Source organism: Lineus longissimus, chromosome 2 (genome assembly GCF_910592395.1).
Source record: "Lineus longissimus chromosome 2, tnLinLong1.2, whole genome shotgun sequence".
Taxonomy (NCBI): Eukaryota; Metazoa; Nemertea; class Pilidiophora; order Heteronemertea; family Lineidae; genus Lineus; species Lineus longissimus.
This window is the reverse complement of record NC_088309.1, coordinates 26760665-26781430: the sequence shown is the minus strand read 5'-3', so window position 1 is coordinate 26781430 and position 20766 is coordinate 26760665. Positions and strand designations below refer to the sequence as shown.

At 41.3% G+C, this 20766-nt stretch overlaps 4 protein-coding genes across 6 annotated transcripts; 2 read left to right on the top strand and 2 right to left on the bottom strand.

Annotated features, from left to right (window-relative positions):
* Positions 1–353: 353 nt before the first annotated feature.
* On the top strand, positions 354–4636 carry LOC135483286 (medium-chain acyl-CoA ligase ACSF2, mitochondrial-like). Its single transcript, XM_064764034.1, has 2 exons — positions 354–451; positions 699–4636. Exon 2 carries the CDS (start codon positions 722–724, stop codon positions 2435–2437), a length of 1716 nt encoding a protein of 571 aa, XP_064620104.1. The 5' UTR covers positions 354–451; positions 699–721; the 3' UTR covers positions 2438–4636.
* Positions 3229–8269, bottom strand: LOC135483287 (b(0,+)-type amino acid transporter 1-like). 2 transcript variants are annotated; one of them, XM_064764036.1, is made up of 11 exons: positions 8219–8269; positions 7511–7612; positions 6924–7184; positions 6470–6595; positions 5970–6069; positions 5604–5648; positions 5269–5392; positions 4687–4887; positions 4320–4472; positions 3702–3870; positions 3229–3367 (listed from the first exon to the last, which is right to left on the bottom strand). In XM_064764036.1, exons 2-11 carry the CDS (start codon positions 7533–7535, stop codon positions 3312–3314), a joined length of 1260 nt encoding a protein of 419 aa, XP_064620106.1. In that variant the 5' UTR covers positions 7536–7612; positions 8219–8269; the 3' UTR covers positions 3229–3311. The 2 variants fall into 2 exon arrangements, with proteins under 2 accessions (XP_064620106.1, XP_064620105.1); XM_064764035.1 differs by lacking the exon at positions 8219–8269 and adding an exon at positions 7795–7988.
* A 767-nt stretch (positions 8270–9036) lies between these two features.
* LOC135483872 (neuroligin-4, Y-linked-like) lies at positions 9037–16930 on the top strand. 2 transcript variants are annotated; one of them, XM_064764923.1, is made up of 10 exons: positions 9037–9466; positions 12697–12812; positions 13169–13245; positions 13435–13545; positions 13838–13988; positions 14330–14706; positions 14838–15048; positions 15460–15629; positions 15794–16098; positions 16552–16930. In XM_064764923.1, exons 1-10 carry the CDS (start codon positions 9450–9452, stop codon positions 16925–16927), a joined length of 1911 nt encoding a protein of 636 aa, XP_064620993.1. In that variant the 5' UTR covers positions 9037–9449; the 3' UTR covers positions 16928–16930. The 2 variants fall into 2 exon arrangements, with proteins under 2 accessions (XP_064620993.1, XP_064620994.1); XM_064764924.1 differs by lacking the exon at positions 12697–12812 and having other exon boundaries at positions 9038–9466.
* Positions 16931–17410: 480 nt separating this feature from the next.
* LOC135483873 (uncharacterized) lies at positions 17411–20591 on the bottom strand. Its single transcript, XM_064764926.1, has 4 exons — positions 20444–20591; positions 19556–19857; positions 18768–18935; positions 17411–18206 (listed from the first exon to the last, which is right to left on the bottom strand). Exons 1-4 carry the CDS (start codon positions 20460–20462, stop codon positions 18042–18044), a joined length of 654 nt encoding a protein of 217 aa, XP_064620996.1. The 5' UTR covers positions 20463–20591; the 3' UTR covers positions 17411–18041.
* Between the last annotated feature and the right edge of the window lie 175 nt (positions 20592–20766).

Below are 20766 nucleotides of genomic sequence, written 5' to 3'. Positions count from 1 at the left end.
TTGAATAAATGAACCTTAAACAGTCTTTGAGTTTTCACTTATCTAGTTCCTGATTATGAGACACAACGGATTTTCTGGTGCAAGGAATACGTCAAATTACTTGGTTTCCTCTGCCGAATGTGTAAAAATGCGTGAAAAAGGGTCATAGAAAGGGCAGGCTACGGACATGTAAAAAAAGTATGCCGATGATAAACAAAAAAAGATAAGAAAATAGATAGAGAATAAGATAAGTAGGCCTGTCATTTCTGACAAACTAATGTTATCAGACATGTGACATAGTAAATGTGTTATCTAATGATTTTCGACAGAGTTGTTCGAGTACATGTAATTACAATTAGGTGTATAGGCCACCTGAATATCGAGGACGGCGAACCTCCATACACGTACAGGCCTTCTTACTGACTTTATTTTTGAAGCATTTATAAAATCAGTCCGAAGTGTTAAATCAAAGGTAGGGAAATGTAAAAATGTTCATGCACCATTGGCCGATACCATTGCATTCAAATTATTTGTTCTTGGTGGGCCAATTTCTTGCTCAAGGAAGAAGTGGCGAAGTGCTTGTTATCCAACTTAACTGTACTGTCACGTGCAAGATTTGGACGCCAAGAACTGGGTTGATTTCTCAAATCTCAGTACAACTCTGCATGTCGTATATTGTCCCTACATTATCAAAACGTCACTGATGTCCATATTTTCAGATTTAAGACAAACAAGAGCTATTATGATGGCAGCTCAAAAGTTGAGAAGTTACCACTGCAGCAACTCTGGTGTCCCACCCCTGCAACACAGCTTACCGGAACTACTCGACATCCGTGGCGATGCCAATCCTGACAAAGAAGCCTACGTTGTCAGGGACATTGGTGTACCACGTCAGGCCATCACTTTCGGAGAGATGAAGTTAAGAACACAGCAGCTAGCAGCTGCTTTTATTGCGCACGGTCTAAAGAAGGGCGAGAGAGTGTCGTTGATGTGCCCAACTTCTATTGATTACGTTGTCTGTGAGTATGCCATTGCTCGCACCGGGGGAATTCTCGTCAGGTTGCAGAGTTCCTTCAAAACTGAGCAAGATTTGAAATATCTTCTCGGAAAGAGTGGTGCCAAGTGGATAATAGCACAACCTGGTCACAATGGGAAAAACTATGAATTGTTCACAACCATCTGCCCAGGGCTTCGCGATCACGATCCAAAGATGAAACTAGGAGTGGAAGGATTGCCCGACCTTGAAAAAATTTTCATATTGGGGGAAGAGCCATATGAAGGAACCATTCTGTTGAAGTCGATTACCAGTAGTCAAAAGTTCGACCTGAAGGAACTTTACCAAAGACAAACACTGTTAACAAATGATGATATACAGGGTCTGAACATGACAAGTGGAAGTACTGGATACCCTAAACTTGTAGCACAACCTTACGCTTATGGCATCAATGGCTGGAGGAATGCATCGATGATGAATGGCATTACTGACCGCGATATATACATCACAGATAGGCCTATGCCTTATTCCGGAGGCATGACTGGTCCAGCCTTTGGGATTGGGTACACCATGGTCTATGTTGTTACAAAGGCTTCAGTTGGCGCGGGATCAGAGGGATCAGAGTTCATGCTCCAGTGTGCAGAGGAAGAAAAGTGCACCGTCTTGCTGACGTTTCCGTACCTATTAACAGACTTAGTCCAATTGGCCCAAAAAGGCAAGTTCAACGCTGGAAAGGTTCGTGTTGGGATTTTCGGGGGGCAGAGTGTGAACAGTGCTCTGTTCACCCAGTGTCTCAATGTAATTCCGAACTTACTAAATATGTACGGAAGCTCAGAATCAAATATCCCGGTTGGAGCTCTTCTACAAGATTCAGTTGAGAAGAGGGCGTCGACAACAGGGATTGCAGTAGATGGAGAGGCGAAGATAGTCGACGAGGCCGGAGATATAGTCCCAGTCAACACAGATGGCGAACTGTGTGTCAGACTCAAAAGTCTGTTCGTGAAATATTGGGGTGATGATGAGCTTACTAAACAAGTCAAGACGGCTGATGGGTGGTTCCTGACAGCCGATAGAGCTGTAATGGACCATGAAGGTTACATCACCATCAAGGGCAGGAAGCAGGAAATCATTTCCAGGGCAACCGTGAAGATATACCCTCTGACCTTGGAGAATGTCATAATCAAGCATCCAAAAATCACTCTCGTCATCGTTGTTGGCGTGCCAGATGCGAGACTGTATGAAGAAATCTGCGCATGCGTAGTTCCCCATAAAGATAAGAAAATGACGGAAGCTGAATTGCGGGAGTATTGCGATGGAATATTTGGCGAATGCGAGGATGGGTTGAGTCTCGGTCCAAAGTATTTTGTTTTGCTCGACAGTCTACCATATGGTCCAACTGGGAAAGTAGACCGGAGAAAAGTGAGAAAAATTGCAATCGAGCAGTTGGGAATGGACACTATGTAAGCATGTCACAAAGTTTTGAGGAATATCATGACCAGCAGCCGGTCGGTCGTCTCTGCTGCTGCTGTACCGTTCCATGTGTTATTGTGTATGCATTCAAACAGCACTCTGTGTACATTCAGCCGTAGGGAACATTCCATTTATCACGATCATAACAGGTTCCTTTTCATTTTGGCAAATTTAGGTCATCGAGGTCAGGCCAAAATTCGGCAGATTGTTCTCGGTCATTACGTTGACGCCATCTTTTGCTTATAATAGATAATATAAGGTGTTCATAGAATAAACAGTCATGCCAGTGTTTCAAACAACCACGCCATCTCACGAATCCAGAAGCCTTCAAGAATAACGCTCGAGTAAGAGTCCAATGGATCTGCATATTTTATTCATCTTGATATTTTTCGGTACATACCACGATCGTCGGCTGAATAACGTACAGTTCATCAGATGACTAATGTAATTCTTTCCCATAAAAATCTTTTTGAAGCCCCTATATTTAACAGATTGTGAAAGGAGGTTGCCAAATATTTCCATCAGACGCTAGAGGTACGTTATGCAGCAGCAGGCTCTGTGATTATTATAATGCTACCGATCAACCGCGCCGGGAATTCGCCACGCCTCCGCCCTCATTACAGGGAGTCTTTGCCAAATGAAATGTCTTCCTAGAACGCCGCAACATTGGCCAAATATGTGCTACGCTCTTTCCCAGCACGGGCAAAGCAGTCGCTCCCCGAGCTTGGGCAAAGTGTTGAGTTCCAGTCTTTCAACGAAATTACTCTGTGTTGTTTCAAACGATCACGCCATCTCACGAATACATTTAAAAAATATCAGCGCTTCGTCTCAGAAAGTTCTCAAATCAGCATGTCTCCGTTTTCGGACATCACTCCATTGTCGGCACCACTAGGAATAGCTTTTGGATGAATCTAGTCAGCTTGTCTGAAAAAGTAAGATAACAGTGAATTTGGTGACTACCGACCAAGTAAAGTATCTTCTCATAACTGGACCAAGTCTAGGTGGGCCTTCTGCGTATTGACCTGTTATGTGAAAGAGGAGATGAGAACCGTGCAGAAGCAGCACTCTGGAATGACCTTCATAGAGTTAAAAATGCAAAAACCAATTCATGGACTGAACTCATGCCATGATAGAATATTGTACTTGAAATACTGAGGGAGTTCTACAGTATGGTTCATAGATGAATTAAACAATGAAATGCTCTATCAATTTTGGTGATACGAATAACCCTCAGGTACAAAGATTCCAAAAGTCTTACCTACGAATGGTAGCTTGATTTTGTAATAGACAAACGGAACATAGAAGACTATTCCCACGAGTACCATAAGTACGGCGTAAAGGGTCTCTATCCTCGGCTTGTCCACAACTGGGGCCACTATTAGGAAGAAGCACAACAAAATACTGGTGCCGAGAATAGGAGCCGGAGTCTGGAAAAAAACAACAAAATCACTATATTTTCCACAGGTTTTTGGCCGCGATCTCTTTATCATTAATGATTATATAGTTTATCGGGATGGATGCTGTGTCTCTCGAGCTTAATGACGAAAAAAATAAAGCAACATCGTTTTTATTGAAGGCTGTTTAGTGATAGCACTTGCTGTGCCTTTATCGTGTATCAATTTATGAAGGTACGTACTTGGTTGGTCCCTTTGATGAGTTATCAGGACTCATTTAAGCACTCGGTATTGAAGTACATTAATGAAACGAGTTGAAAGTACATTACATTGGAAGTATTTTTTAAATTTTTGTATGTAAGGAATAACATTATAATTATGTCGCCGAATATTTTACTGCAAGACATCTATAAAATATTGCTATAGGCGACAGTGAATAGGTGAATGCATATGGCACATACATTAAATCTGGATCAACTCACCTTAAAAACGTTATTTCTGTTATCATTAGCTGTCCTCCTCAAGATCACCAAACAACATATTGTCATGGCTCGAAAGACAATCTCACAAAATATCCTGTACCTCATAAGACTGTAGATGTCGGACACGCAGGTATAGATAAAACCAAGGGTCGCCTGAAATATATGCAACATAGGTGACTTAATGCATTTTTAAACAATGACACTCTTCACAGACAATCGTCAACTGAATTGAAGTAACGAAATTTCGATCACAGCTTTTTATTGGTTAAACTCGTGTTTTACTTTCGACAAATCGACTGACGAGTACGAGATTGTGAAGTTCATCTGGGCTGAGGTGATTCCCGATAAAAAAGCTAATAAATCTTACCTGAAAACACAATACCGGCATGGGTGTTGCCTTGGTCACATGCACCATTGACAGGGCCGACATCAGCTGACCTTCCCTGGCTCCGGCGAAGAAGATCCTGGAGTCAGTGAGGATTAGGCTTGTGAGCATCCCGAATACCGAGCAGGCTACCAGGACTGGGATTACATAGGAGGCGGGACCGATAACATGTTCTGCCCACGACTGGAAAGAAGAGTTTGACTTTGGTATGATTATCCTTCCTTCTAGAAGCTCAGCGATCAACCTTGTCCTCGAGCAACCTCACACTACGATGGTATCAGCTTCGCTCATCTGATAACTCTGTTGTCAGCAAGACTTTTGGCGACAAAACATGTACTTATATTACTCCCAAGGCCAGGCTGATAGAGGAATCACCGTTATCGGCCAAACGGAGCTAGGCAGATCGTTTGATTTATTTATGACACGCCATGTTTTATAATTTTTTTTCTTTTAATACCTGGTGCCAGTGTTTCTTCGCTGATCATGAATGTACAACCAAAATTCGTTAAAATCTTTCTTAAAAAACGTCATAACAAATGATTGATAGATATGTTGATAACCCACCATGACTACTGCTCCAGACTGCTGCATTGTATAAGGAGACATCACGGTGAAGTATGAACAGTTGGCCAGAATATATACCACAATGACTATACTTATCCCTGAAAATAAGCACAGGGGCACGTTCCTGAAACATACAAGGTAACATTGGTAGAAATCATAACGAGCGGATAATGTTGGTACCTTAATAGATGTGAGACTTAAACACATCTGGTTTAACTAGCCCAAAGCGCTTCACATCATGACCTTACCATGATTTTGTCATTTTAAAGGTAATTGTTAAATTGAGACCAATTTTCAAGACGGTTAAGCAATTGACTTTACTTCAAGATTCTTACCGTTTCGGATTGACCATTTCTTCCACAACTGTACACAAGTTATCCCTGAAAAAAAACGAACTTCAATTAATTTCACCATTCAACTACAGGGCAACAGAAAGCAGCTAATTTTCAGGAAAAGGCCACATGCTAGTTTTCAAATTACCAGATTTAACACAATGATCGACTTCACAGTTTACAGGCCAGTAACATGTTTTCAGCTCAAGCAGCCTGCTCGTGCAAGGCATCAACTATTCTATGTTGTTTGGCGAGATGGATCAGATGTTGTTTATGTCACTGACATTGCACAGAGTCTTCCAAGTCATCCGCTGAAATGCGAGTTTCCACTTGGAATTTTCAATACGGTCCGATCAAAAGTTATCTTACCATCCCTCGAAGCCGAAGAGGCCCATGTAACACGCGACAGCATAGCTACCAGGTGATGTGGCGCTGCCGTCAAAGCCAGTGCTCAGATGATGGGTGTGACCTTGAAGAAACCAAGAAATTCACTCAGGCATAGAAATTCAGTTTGAGTCGAAAAACAATCATATTTTCATAAACCTTTGATAAAATTTATAACGAAATTAATTTGCGCCTACTTTTTTAATTGACTATCCGTTGTCAGAATAAGGGAGTCACCATGCATGGCTGATCTCTCTGGGATGGAATTCCTGACTGACTTATCGTGGTCACGGTACTCAAATAAGAATACAGTTAGAGAAAGATACCCTAGCTACATCGACCAACAAACTGATTTGGTGATTACTATAATCAGCAGTGTCATACACTGCTGCTGTAATGAGGCCAAGGACGTGGAGTAAGCGTAGCAGCTGATATGAACCACCGAAACATCGGCCTAAACTATGATTCTCTCATGTTTTCAATACCTTGTGTCATCCGTACGATCCCGGCGATTACAATCATACCTATGGTAGCCATCTTTACGGTAGTAAATAGCACCAACACTCGTGATACAAGAGTGACACTGCTCATGTTGATCAATACAACTGAAACTGTACCGGAACTCAATTATTAGCAGGGGAGAATCACCTAATTGCACTCAAGATAAGAATGTAACTCTTCCTTCCAGTAGGCCTAGTTTAATGCAATCATTCTTTCTATTGGCGTAAAGCAACCGTTCTTTCCATTGGAAACCTACTGTCAGAAAGAGCCGCCCACTCTATCACATTATACATGCTTCCCCTGGGTGCCGAACACAAGCCGCCTGGGAAGACAGGCGCCGATTTTAACTTTGAAAATGGGCAAATCAATGCGTCTCTCTGAGTGCCAAGGTATCTATAATCCGCTAAAGATTGCTGAGAATAATATTGTGATACTTACGAATGCAGAATGCAGCAACTATTCGAATCACATAAAGAGGCGTGTCGCAATCCGGAAAAAATGGAAAAACGATATAACGCGCAAATGATAGGGCGGCTATGGCAACAGTTGCTGGGCCAGTCACCAACTTCATCCACAGGAACAAGAACGCTGGCAGCGGACCAAAGAACTTGTGGAAACCCTTAAGCCCCTGCAGTATGTAGGTGTAATCCCCACCCTGGCGCCTGATCAGGGTTCCAAGTTCGGCGTACGCAAATGACACTGAAATTGAGAATAGTGTGCAAAGTGAGGTTAAGAACAGAATGGTTAAAACCTCGCCATACAAACAGCAGACATTCAGTCAGTTATCACTGATGCACAGTTTCCCTTGAATCAAGTTCCTAACCAATAATCAGCCACTGTTAAAGGATTTATGGCTAGAGAGATATATACCTTATGTTACGATCGTTGTTAAAGGCCATTGAACTCACTTTCAATGATTCACGTACATTAGGCCGCACATACATGCACTTCTTTGGTAATTCCCAATTTATATTCGCAATTGTATCGTTCCGAAAAGGAGCAAACTTCAGCCACCAGACACTTACAAAATATTGATATGATGCCGCACATGAACCATACGAGGAGTGTTGCTCCCACTGATCCAACCTCCGCGGCTATTCCGCTAGGAGTGATGAAGATACCGGAACCTGAAAGCCGGAGGCAAAGTTGTGACATGTTCTTATAGATATAGATTTTTTACATTCACTCATGGTAGAGAAACGGTCAAAATATTGAAACTTTGACAGATATTGAAATGATGATGAAGTGCGCTACTTTTTAAACCACCATGCATATGAAAGTGGAAGAACGAATCACGCCTTTAACTCACCTATGATGGAGCCAATGACAAGCGACAAGCCAGTTGGTAACCCGAATTTCTTCTTCAACCGAACTTTATCCTTGCCATCGGTAGACACATCTGGCATGATTGCTTCGATTCCGATTTCTGCTAGCGTTTGAAGGCTGTAAAATTGCCTACCAAGCTATATTACGCGCGAATCACCAGTACATAAAAAAACTATATGATAATCGTATATTCTGATAGAAAATAATCCGCGATTTCCCAGACTTAAAAGGCCTACGATTCATAGTCCTGTCTCAAACAACTCTCTGTGACGAAAACAAGGTAACCAAATTGCATAGCTCTGAAATGATCACATCTTCGTCAGCGTAACTAGCAATAGTTGTTATGATCTAACTTTTAAGTCGAACGTTTTGGTTTCCTAAATTCATATCACAAAAGAAAATCGTACCTCAAAACCAATTCACTTATCAACCGGAAGCAATAAAAGCACGTATTGTTGTCTCTCTGTCCAGCTGCATAATGAGTGGCAGAAATGAGATAAACAATAACAACGGACCATGACCAACCGATATTAGACAGATGTAAGTGACATTCGAATGACAATAATTGCAAATAGCCAAGCATATCAGCAACCATGTTCATCTAAACAGGTTCTAACCATCTGTTAAAGTCTGAGAGCGCCGCGCAAACGAGCTATTTAAATCGCTACCTGCCAATATTATCGCTGCCATGTGCGACAAAAAGATATTCAATCTGCGGGCAAAACCGGTAATCGCTGGGTTTAATATTGACTTGCCGGTCGCTGCGACCTGCGATAACCACTGAAAACGAGTGATTACCGTAGCATGTGATTTCAAGCGCAGGTAGCAGCGATTTTAAGCTCTCGTTTTCGGGGCGTTATAGGACATCAGTTCTTTGTTTTCTGGCGAAAAATAATGTGGTGTTCATGCTTAGGATCTACTAGCAGTAGATTAGGTAAAACGATATTGAAAATCAAAAATCTTAAATATGAATGGATAAACACCTGCATTCCAGTTATCTGGCTTTAGCCCAAACAGCATTTCTAAAGGTCAATTCGTGACTTGGCATAGACCAACATGACTTTCTATCAGACTGTAAGGACAGGACCTTTCCTTGGGAGGGGTTAAACGCGGAATGTTCTAAATATGGTAATTAGGTCTAAACGTGCCACGCTGCTATTGTATAAATACTGCCTTACAATAGTATCTCTGAGATAAAACTCCCCAAAAATAAACTATTAGTATTTGTTTACAAATACAAACACGTCCATCTTAATCAAAAACTGCAGAGTTTAAATTTCAAGGATGTACTACGTCACAACTCAAACTTATCAATTCAAAAGCAATATATCGTGGAACGAGCAAGTTGCGCTGTTTTGTGTTCGTAATGGCCTCGTGTGAAACACTGTAAGAACTGTGCAAGATTCAAGTGTGACATTCACAAAACACCTCATAATTTGTATTGTCAATGTGACTGGATATCTATAAGAGCTTCAGGAAATCCATGCGATACTGGCTCATTGGGTTCGATCTCCTCTTTATTCTCGAAGCCAGCGTGTTAGAAACACCATAGGACGTACTCAATCCGTATATTGATTGATATGTGCTAATTGACGGTGATCAGGTCTCGAATTGGTGGATGAAAAGAAGGTTTGCAGGATGAATATATTGATAAGGTTGGTGATTTTTGTCTTTTCCTGAAACATACTATTTACTGCAGACGTTTGGATTGGGGATCCACAATTTTTATTTTTGATTGCGATGGACCTACGGCGGACATGCGATGAAGTTGCAATTGTTATTGTGGTTGGTTGACGAGTATATTTCGATGGCCGCTTGATGATTACCAGAAACATGACCAACAACACCTTATCATTGAAAACTAATCGCGATCGTTAGTTTCTCTGCTATGTGCATTGTATGTCATCGCCTGTAGAAGCTGTCCCATCCGACTTGCTGTCAATCAGGATTCAGCAAAACTGACCGTATATGATGCTTACTATAATAGCACGATATTGATAGTGCTATGTATCATCGGCCATCCATTCATCCCTGCCATTACGCGGTATCAGTGAGGGATAATGAGAAAGGGTCCAAATTACCCAAGGGAGGAGTATCGCCTTACTTGCCATCAAACGTATCCTATTTTGTACAGTCCAATTATATTCTTTGCAAACCTGATATCAACTACAGTAATGTGAGTTGAATATGCACTGAACATGCATTAACTCTAATCACCTGGTCATTGTCTTGTAATGCATTGGGATGGTGGACGAGCGCGTCCCAAGCATTCATTGCTATGAAGATAGAAGAACAGTCCAAGGCCAATCTTATTTAGGGTGGAAAGTGCACACTTCCAAGCCAACGGTGTAGCCGATACAAAAACGTACCAGAGTGGTATGACACACCCAGCATGGCAAAAGAATATGCTCAATGGACATTTCTTCCGGCATATCAATTGTTCAGGTTGCTTGGATGAGCAAATAACACGGGTGTATTGATGCCTTTTAGCTTCTCAAATCTGAACTCTAAACTTGATGACAGTGTGAAGCTTAGGCCTATCATTTGGTGTAATGAATGACGCCATGGCGTCAGTTTGTAAATGTGAATTAAAAACTTGGTCACATATTTCATCTGAAATCAACTTGTATAGTATACAATGCGTCATGTTATAATGTATACACATCCCCCAAGCAATATTAGAGTGAAACCGATTGCTAATCGATTTGACATGGCATTAGTCCTCGGTCACATGATAGTCTCAGTTAATTGACCTTGGAATTGAATTACTACTGATTGAGGTAAAAACATAATGGAATTATCAGAACTCTTTCAAACCATAAAATGTCCTGCAATTTAATACAGTGTGTCATTTAACTGACGGGTTAGAAAACTTTCGAAATCTTGGTTAGGAATCAACAAACTAACTGCAGAAGAAATGCAACCGAAAAAATTCACTGAGTAATCGCCATCGCTATACACGCACAATGCCCGGGAAGAAACTATTCATTTAACTGGTTGCAACGAATTACTCGGTTTAGATTAAGAGCTGATGAAAGCTTGATACTTATTTTTATAATACGTAACGTTTTGTACTACATATACGTCAAGTTTTTTTCGTCTCCCATCATAAAAGGATCAGCCAGATTTGGCATAAGATATACTCTTTACTACTAAACTCCTATCTCTATGAGAAGGCAGTTTGTACTCTGCATTAAAACTAGCTGGCGGCTAACCGACTGGCCCAATTCGGAAAATGGCACCAACGGCCCGAACCTTCGACGAGGCGGACCCTAAACCACTAGGCCATCGGGATCGGGATGTTTATTATTTCCGATCATTTTTGGCATTCTGTCACCAAAACATTCAAATCGTATTGTGCTTGAAATAGATCGGTATGCCAATTCACTTTCAACATCAAATATAAGATATGTAAAGAGGTGTTCCTGGTGCTCGACTTGATCCACAATCCCTTGAAGAGAGATACAGGCACAGAATAAACAAGGTGAAAGGCTGTGTCAAACGGGTTGTGGGAGTGTTAACTCAGGCCTCCACTTGTAGGGCAACATCAGTGATAGTATTTTCGGACCTCGACTCGTCACAATATTTGAAGCAGGAAGGACTTTACATCACCATCTAGTCCTGCAATAGATAAACTTTCGAGATTTACATATTTGATACTTGATCTAGAAAATATTCAGGGGATACAATATTAAGTTAGCGGACAATAGAGTTGTAGTGTCCTTAGTTCAAATCGAAGGGTTCTTAGTAGATATGTCCTCATTCCAAGACTTAGCGCAGTAATACTAACGTACTTTTATAATGGGCCTTTCGAAAGCAATTTAGAACTTGTTTCGTTGCAAAACGTGACACAAACGATATTTTTTTGATCAGCCGATACAATACTTCTCGGTTCCTGATGATACGATGACCTGGCTTCAGAATACGGTCCAGCTGATTTATTTTGAACTGAAAACAAGTATCATCACATATCGAGGTAAAAGGGGTCATAGCAAACGCAAATGAAAGAATTATCAAAAATGGCAAAGGATGTGTGCAATTTCGATCCGTCTCAAATCATTGACGTCATCAATAATATGCTGTCTCCTTAATCTTTTGATGAAGAATACCATAATGTTGTTCACCGGGCCAACATTGCAAATATCAACGTTTGGTCGTACAGCCAATAAAATTAACACAAATCTCAAATGAACCAATTCTATACTCTGAAGAATCAAGCACTGCCCGAGGGGTATGCTGTCTTGTTATGAACTCGTTTCTAACGGTGTCGTGCCAACACTGCTTTGTCAAGAGGAGCTTATCGAGTGGGCGGGCGATATATTAGTCTGTTCTTTAAAAAAAACCACAGCCCAAGACCATATTTCACTGATCCATTAAATCATCTTCGCACTAGTTCGCTGTTGGCATTTTATTTTCAACACATAAACAATTGAAAGGTTAAACATCGAATGCTATTACTGTGATATTTCAGTTTGAACACGAGTACCGTAATTGCAGCCAAACACTTTAAAGTGTTTGGTTTTTATCATGATGCTTAGCTTTGTGGGAACTAGCATAGTTGGAAATCGCCGTCGCATTCATTTAGATGACCACTGATCTAAATGTTGACTTGTGCGATATAATTATTCCATTCCAGGCATACATTGTAGTAGTATATGTACACCTCTGGATTTCACTTTTCTGTACTTCCATCAGTGACAATTTATGTACCAACTCTTGCTATAACTTAGTAAAAGAGAGCGGTCTTGTAATACATTGCGTACATTCGAGCACTGTAGTTCTCTGGAAGCGTACTTGGTGACTGAAAAAAAACCGATATACATGACGTACCCTACCGTTACCACCTGAAGCGCAAGCAGCAAAAACAAAATCCTTGTCTTTCCAGGGTATGCTACTTGCTTGCAGGCTTTTTCACCACCACCGCCTTGAAGGAAAGCATCACAGTTGCCACTGATCTTGGGGACGTACTCGGATGGCGCAAGACAATGGATTTTAACATTGGTAATTACATCTTCCACACAAAAGTGTTTTTTCACGGGGCCGTATTTGGGGGGGGGGGGGGGGGGGGGTCAGTAAGGGGGCAACTGCCCCAGACATCGCCGAAAATGTGTTTTTTTTGAAAATTCGGGCTCCCTTGGGACGAAAGTTGTGTGGACAGGTGTACCGGGATGTACAGACTCGAAGAAGAGTCCGTTGATCATATTCTTCGCCATGCAGGTTTGGATTATTCTCCCTGTCTGTGGAGCAGGGTATACTTGTGACGAGCTTGTCCACAGTCTCATTGAAAGGCAATTGACATGTCGGTAATCAAGTCAGCTAACCTGAACAATACTTTTCTATTTCTGACGCGATTTCAGACGTGCATACAACCACCGTCGACACATTCCTTGGAGTACCGTTTGCCCAACCGCCCACAGGAGAACGAAGATTCATGGTAAGAATAAGACGCATGCATTGGCGTGAAAATGACCTGTGGATCCTCTGGACATAATTTGAGATTGAAATATTGATTAAGTTTTGTTGGTCAATTTCAAGGCAACTAAATTTAGCATTATGGGATCTCTCTCAAGAAGTTCCTGAACAGCCTTCCTGACATTATATTCTAGTTACTTGTATATTTCAGGATCCGGACGAGGTTGAACCATGGGGCGGGACGCTAAATGCTACAAAATTTGGATCTACATGCAGGGCGTCGGAAGATTGCCTTTTCCTTAATATCTACACGCCATACAAGGTGAGAAAAAAATCAAATGAAGCTGGGTATGATAATCCTAAGGTAGGTATTCGTGGACCTTACAACGCTAATCTCGAGAGCCCTGGCAACATCTTCACTTAGATAGCCCCCCCCCCCCAGACTGGCCTCATTCGGTTTAGTCAACAGGGTAGACATGAAACATGAACTGGGTACGTCAGTTTCTTTGGCCCTGGTCCTTTTTCTCTTCCATTTATTCCAATGTTTCCTCATTTATTCTCAATCCTTGAAGAGCTCAATTAATTTTCTTCAAATATGAATTCCTTTTTCACAGAACACAGATCCAGAAGAACGAAGATACCCGGTAATGGTCTACATCCACGGTGGTTCATACTCGTTTGGATCGGGCAACTCCTACAATGGTTTCACATTGGCTCAGTTTGGAGTGGTCTTCGTGACTATAGCCTACAGGCTATATATACCTGGTACGGCCACCTGATTGAGTGAATTAACCGCTGATAGTCCACACCTTTATCATTATAGGAACCTCCGAGTGTCGTTAATTGCAGATAAGCAAATGATATCAAGTTCATGGAAGAATATGAATGTTATCATCCAATTTCTAATTGTTGTCAATCAGTCAGACTAATAGTTTGAGTTCGAACGATTCGGCAGTTCGAGCTGACCTACGAACAGAGCAAACAAAGTCTGATAAAATTTATCCTCGCATCCCCTGTAAAAATGCTATTCTTTCCTACACAGATACTAATTATTCTGTCGAAACTGAACAAAATCTCGAAGATTCATAGTTGTATCCTAATTTCAGGTTTCCTGTCATCGGGTACAGATGACCTCCCCGGCAACTACGGCATCTTAGACCAGATACAGGCGCTCAAATGGATAAAAAAGCGGATACAATTCTTCCGCGGGGACCCAGAGAACGTGTTGATATTTGGTAACAGCGCTGGTGGTGGAAGTGTTGGCGTCCACCTTCTATCTCCACTCTCAAAAGGACTTTTCCACCGCGCGGTTATACAAAGTGGTCCCGTCAACGCTCATTGGGGAATGTACGGCAAAAACGAAAGCCCAAAGAAATACTTCAGGGGCGTGACAGAGGCCATCGGGTGTAACTATGGAACAACCAAGGACATGGTGAACTGTCTCCGAGAACTGCCATACGACGTTCTAATGGGTCGTCAAATGGTAAGACATTTTAATATACCAATTCCTGTTATGCGTGAGGGAATATGTATGTGAAAAGGGTTCATGATACAAGGAAGTCTCCTCTATATAAACATGTTCATCTCTCTCACCACAATAACGCTTATTTTTAGAATATTGTGTTTAAATCGTTCGCAATGGCCGAGTCCGACAACAAACCTACAGTAGATGGCCGAGTGATTCCAAAACACTACGAAGATCTGATAAAGGAAGGGGCGGTCAATAGAGTGCCTGTAATGCTGGGGGTGACAAGTGAAGAAGGGGCAAAGATATTCTGGTATTTCCACAATAGAAGGTTTACCGAAGACTTCTACCCACAGGCAGGTAGGTGAACATAAAAGAGTAATTTATAAACGATAATCTGTAAGTCTGTAGGTCTGTTTGACCACCCAACAAAATCGATGACACCGTCCACGCCCACCTATTGCAGCTACATGTATGTAATAACAGTGAGATCTTACTTTTGGAAAACTATTTAAGTAAGCACGAGTTGTGATGGCAGAAGATAGATTCTAAAGTGTTCGCCACTTGACTGAAATGTGTTAAATTTTAAGCCCGCGAATAACTTGAAACGCATTTCTGAAGAGCACGTAGATAACTGTCGCTGGGGTTTTTGGACCCCCTTTAGGAATTTTACTGTATTTGAAAATGGGTGTAGGACACACTTAAAACGTTGTAATAAAGTATCATTTTTGAAGCAAAAATCTAAACTAAGTGTTCTAATAACCTTCCTAGATTTGGAGCTTGATGACGGTATCGACCGAAAATCCTTCCTGAAGATGATTGAACACGCCGTTTGGAAGCTGCTCGGCTTCCCGCGGGAGGCAGTCCCTATCGTGCAGTTTGAGTACACCAACTGGTCAGCGCCGAATGATCCATTCACGACGAGGTCACAAGTATTTAAGGCATGTATACTTTTTTGAAAAAGCATAGAAGAATGATACAGTCGTATACATCTAAATGATCACAGAAATAACGTTCACCCAAAATAACAATTTTAGTTATAATCGTATTGATATTTTGTCAGATCCTTTAGTGTCATGGTCAATTTCTGATATTAACCTTTCAGTTTTGCACCGACACGGATATGCTGGTCCCTACTCAGGTTCTGGCCACAGATCTGGCGGGACTGAACCTGGATGTCTACCAGTACGTCTTCGACCATAAGATCAAGAACATCAACATTACACTGGGGTATGTGGGACAGTGGATAAAGGACTACAGCTATCACGAGATAGAACTAGACCTTCTACTCGGTATTCCGTTTTCCCACTTACGGTATAGCTATTTCTATACGGACCCACACTTTACGGCAACCGACAAGAAGATTAGTTATCAGATTATGAAATATTGGACGAATTTTGCCAAATACGGGTAAGTTCCATCAGAAGACACCCTCACTTAAGTACCACACAAACGAACGATTTCAGCGATGTAATAGCCATCGCCCCGACCTAGGATTGATATGGAATTCAGCAAATCCAGTTTTTACAGGAAACGAGTGATATTTATATCGCACATAGCAGAAAAGATAATCGCATGGCGCGGCGAAAAAAACCGTTCGCTTGCGCGGGGCTTCAAAAATAGTGGCGTGCAACTTTGCCAGTTTGTTGTAGAGATGGGTGAGCTGGCTGTAGTGCTTAGCCCCGTACTTCATTGTTACAATGTTTGGATCCCAGAATTTCATTGTGCCGACATTAGGCCATTCAGAGGTGGAGAATCTAAAAGCTACTGAATTGGCTTTACTGCATAGTAAATTTTGACATCTCTCTATGACTACAAAACTCGGTCATAAGATTTTGTTTACCTATACATGTGTTGTTTCAGCAATCCGAACGAGAGAACCAACACAGCGAACGATGTAAAATGGGGGAAATTTACTTCGTCCAACGAAGGCTACCTCTACATAGGAAGCTCAGGAATAGAGAACCGATATCATTTAGAAGCAAGTAAAGTGGCATTGTGGAGAGAACTTCTTCCTACCTTCAAACAAAACCCCGAGGAGACGAAACAGAACTATAAGACCCTTTTCTTTGTGTTTGTTTCAACAACTGTAGCGTTTGTCGTACTTGTGGTGTTACTAGTGTTATACATGGTGCGGCCAAAGCTGGGAGCTTCAAAGCTTTCGCAATGTGGTAAGAAAGACAAGAAAGTTAAACAAGAAAATAACGCCAACAATGAATACCATCCTGTGCAAACGTGATGTGTGACGTAATTCGTACCTTGACTGACAAAACGTCACAGGTGGCATTCGCATTTTTTTCCCATTTTCAAACGTACATCTTTCCCACATTCATTCAAAATACCATATTCCCATCAGATGGTGTCCTGTTTTTAGAAATAATAAGTTGCAACAGAAAAATCATACTTCTCTAATCATTTGTAAGGACTATTTGAATGGTCTTTCGAATTCTGAATGTCATTTACGACCTTTTGCTCCTCAAGGGACAAATTTAACGAATATTCATTTCGGGCACTTCTTTAATGTTTTGTGTTCCTGTGCAAGGGTGGAGTCGAACCAGATACAGTTGGCGCAAACTCGCTACAGCATCTTAGCAAGTGAGAAGAGAACAAAGTCCCGGTTTGAGTTGAATCTGAACTTTATAAACTCACCAACAAATTTAAATGGAGTGCTTAATTATAACAATGTAGTAGCACATTATAAATAATTAAAAAGCAATACTAAAAAAACATTGATTAACACTGGATGGGAATGAGTTGGTACTCGAAATGTACAAATGCGTAGCTTTCTGAACACAAACTCAAGTACACAGACACTACTGAGAAAACGACTGTAATACGACAATGTGACAGTATCAAGAGAGTAAAAGAAGACAAAATACTATAACATCACAATAGAAAAAAATGACGTAGGTCGTCGGATAAGAGTTAGGCCTAATATTTGTAATCAATCCTTTAAGAAAGACCAGAAAATGGCAAACCTGTTGCTGCGGCATGGCGACAATATGTTCAATATATTGGAAATAACTTGGCAAAAACCCAGCAGCCGGGTTGGCATGCAGAAGTGCCGACCAGTGCCACCAAAAGGTCTAAAGGCAAGATGCATCATCATAATCTTGAATCAGGCCTTAACTCAGGTGCACCGAATGATATGTAAGCAACTAGAACTGTTGAATAAACCATTCTTATACATCCATAAAATGTTATTTTAAAAGTTCTTGAGTAAACAACCCCGTCTCTATCTTCTTCACTGACTGTCGTGTAGCCGAATTGCTCGCAACACAATAAGCTGCAGCCAGGTTGGCATGCAGATGCTACAGCCAACTTTCAACTTAAATTTAGAAGTGGACTATGGGCTAGTTATTTCGCAGATATAAACTTGCGATACAAATGCCGCAGTGCCTAGTCCAAGTCACACTAGGTAATTGGTGCATTAAATCGCACTGGTATGTGAGGTACTGATCACTGTGTAGCCAGGTTTCAGCAGTGCGTCTTGTGTAGGGGTAGTTTTTGATTGTTGTCTGCAAAGAAATAGTGTTAAATATTCATTACCTGTGTACGCCATCATGATACACTCCATCATGACGAAAATGTATCATCTTTAATTTTATCACAAGTAACGGCCACGACTTGAAGAATTTTCACCTTTGTTACTTTCTCTTCCCTTAGATATATTCACAACTTGGAAGCCATACGATGGCTGAACCTTGAGCTTCATATATGGCAAGGCAAAGCAACCCCCAAATGTTCAACTACTTACTAAGAAAAGTGTCGACATACACGACAGGCAAAAAGCGAAGCACAATGGTTGATATCGAGGCGGCAAATTATATTTTTTCTATATATTGGTACCGAGGGACACTGAAGTTCCATAGTGACACACAAGGATATGTTTGGTACAAGACTAATGAAGTTGACAGCAGTCGATTTCCAAAAAAGGTGTGTGAAGAAAATAGTTTCATATTATTTTCTTATGCTTCAAGCCATTCTTGTAGGGATGTGCCCATCTAAATGAGAATTAGCATGAATGGGAAAGAAAAAGAATGAAGTGATCACTTCATCGTCAGGTCCATTAACCTCACCTTATCTTTGTCAATAGAGAAACCGGTGTCCCGCAAATCTATAATGACCCTAGCCTTTGCCGTGGTCGAATTGGGGTTGCATCCAAAGCCATATCCATAGTTTATTTTCACATCTGTTGGAGAACTAGTTGTGGCATATGTCTTGTCAGTGTGATCAATCTTCAAAGTCTGAAAGAAAATACGTCATTTTAACTGGACGGCGCGCTAGATATATGTAGGCTCGTATCACTCTCCAAAGCAAGGGTCATATAGACCTAATTGTCACTATCATTGTCGCCATGTAATGAATGACGTCCGGGTCTAAAGTATATACATGTATCCGATTTTCGCAGTATTTGCAGGCTTGATTATCAGCCCCTTCCCTTAATCCGCGCAAGAATAGTCGCAGTATGCCGCTCACCCACAGGCCTACCTGTGGTACCGTGTCGTTGCGTTTCGTCTTAATTTCAAGCTTAGCTGAGTTCCAGGTACATGTATAAATCCGCCAGAATGATCAAAAACCGCCTTTGAGATTGTAGTCCTTGTGATCAATAGGGCCGAAAACATGGGACCTAACCAGATCTGATCACATTGCTCACCCGATCACGAATGACCAAGTCTCAGAAATAAGTAAAACGCCCTATGCAGCATGGTCCATATCCGGGCCTTGGCGCGTTTGTTGAGGTAAGGGACCAGACGAATTTTTTTATTATCCGCGCCGTCTGATGGACACTCAAGGATGGGTTATTCATGATAAAAATGATTCAGGAGATGGTGCATTGAATTTCAAGTTATTGCTTGATACTTACAATTGGACTGACCCTTATCTTCGAGAATGTAGTTACGCCGTGATTTTTCCGAAATTTTTCCAGTTGCTGCGGGGCATCCTTGGAGTCATACGCGAATGTATTTATTTTTGTCAAGTTTACGTAATCTCTGTAATATCCAGGCGTTTCGTCCTTATAACGGTGGCAGAAAAAATTGGCAGGCTTAACGGTTTGACGTGGAGTGCCAGGGTAGAGGTTATACTCCCCATCTGGCATGTCTGGCAGAGGAGCGTATCCGGTTGAGTTTCTCTGGTAAGCTTGTTCAGTGCAACATTGGGACTTTCCTGGAAGAAGAAACAAATATCTGAATACACACCGGTAAGAGTGGATCAGCCTCAGTCCTTCCCCTTATATGACTATATTGTCTTTACCTCGGGAGTCTAGTTAGGAAGAATTTGAGGAACTTTCTGAGAGAATAACTTGATTTCACTATCGATTTTTATCAGCCTTGTCCTCAAGGTTTTAGGCTCTGGAGCATAAAGTTCTACTTGGATTTATTTAAAGTTGTTGCTCGTTTTATTGAGCAGAGCTAACGAAATATAATTTTATGGTCCATTATCGTCGGTACAGAAAATTCTGTTTGATCCGGAAGCCGATTTCAATAAAAAAAGCAAACTTTATCCGAAATATAGTTAGCGCACTAGAGCCCAAGACGTTAAGGACATGACTGTCAATGACATGCCATAGTGAATCATGGTCTGCATTTTCAAAACAGGCCAGTTCTGAACATCATACAAATAATACCATCTCTAAACAGCAACGGCAGTGTCGACAATCTGCGGCACATATTCACAAGATCGTAGCATAGCCTTGCAATGGATGTGCAAGATAGTATTTGGTAGATTAGATAATAAAGAAATTTGCTGCTACCTTTATTAAGAACAAGCATGGTGAAATGTTCCCATCCTCGTGTCCTCTGCAAATATGTTTTCTTGAAAAGGCTAGACGATGCAATGCATGGGTCGAACACTGAGGCACTGAGTTCGCATTTCCCATCCTCGGCGAAGTGATTGAAGGATTTGCATTCCTTGTCCACCATGCATTCTACGCCGCACTGGAACAATCGAAGATAGAGCTTAGTCTTTTCATTTGGTAGATAAGGTCCAGGAATTCTTTCCTCCGAATGGAATGAAAGATGAAACTTTTGCGTTTTGAGGCCCGGCATGTTGTCAAAGGAGTTTACAGAAAGTAGA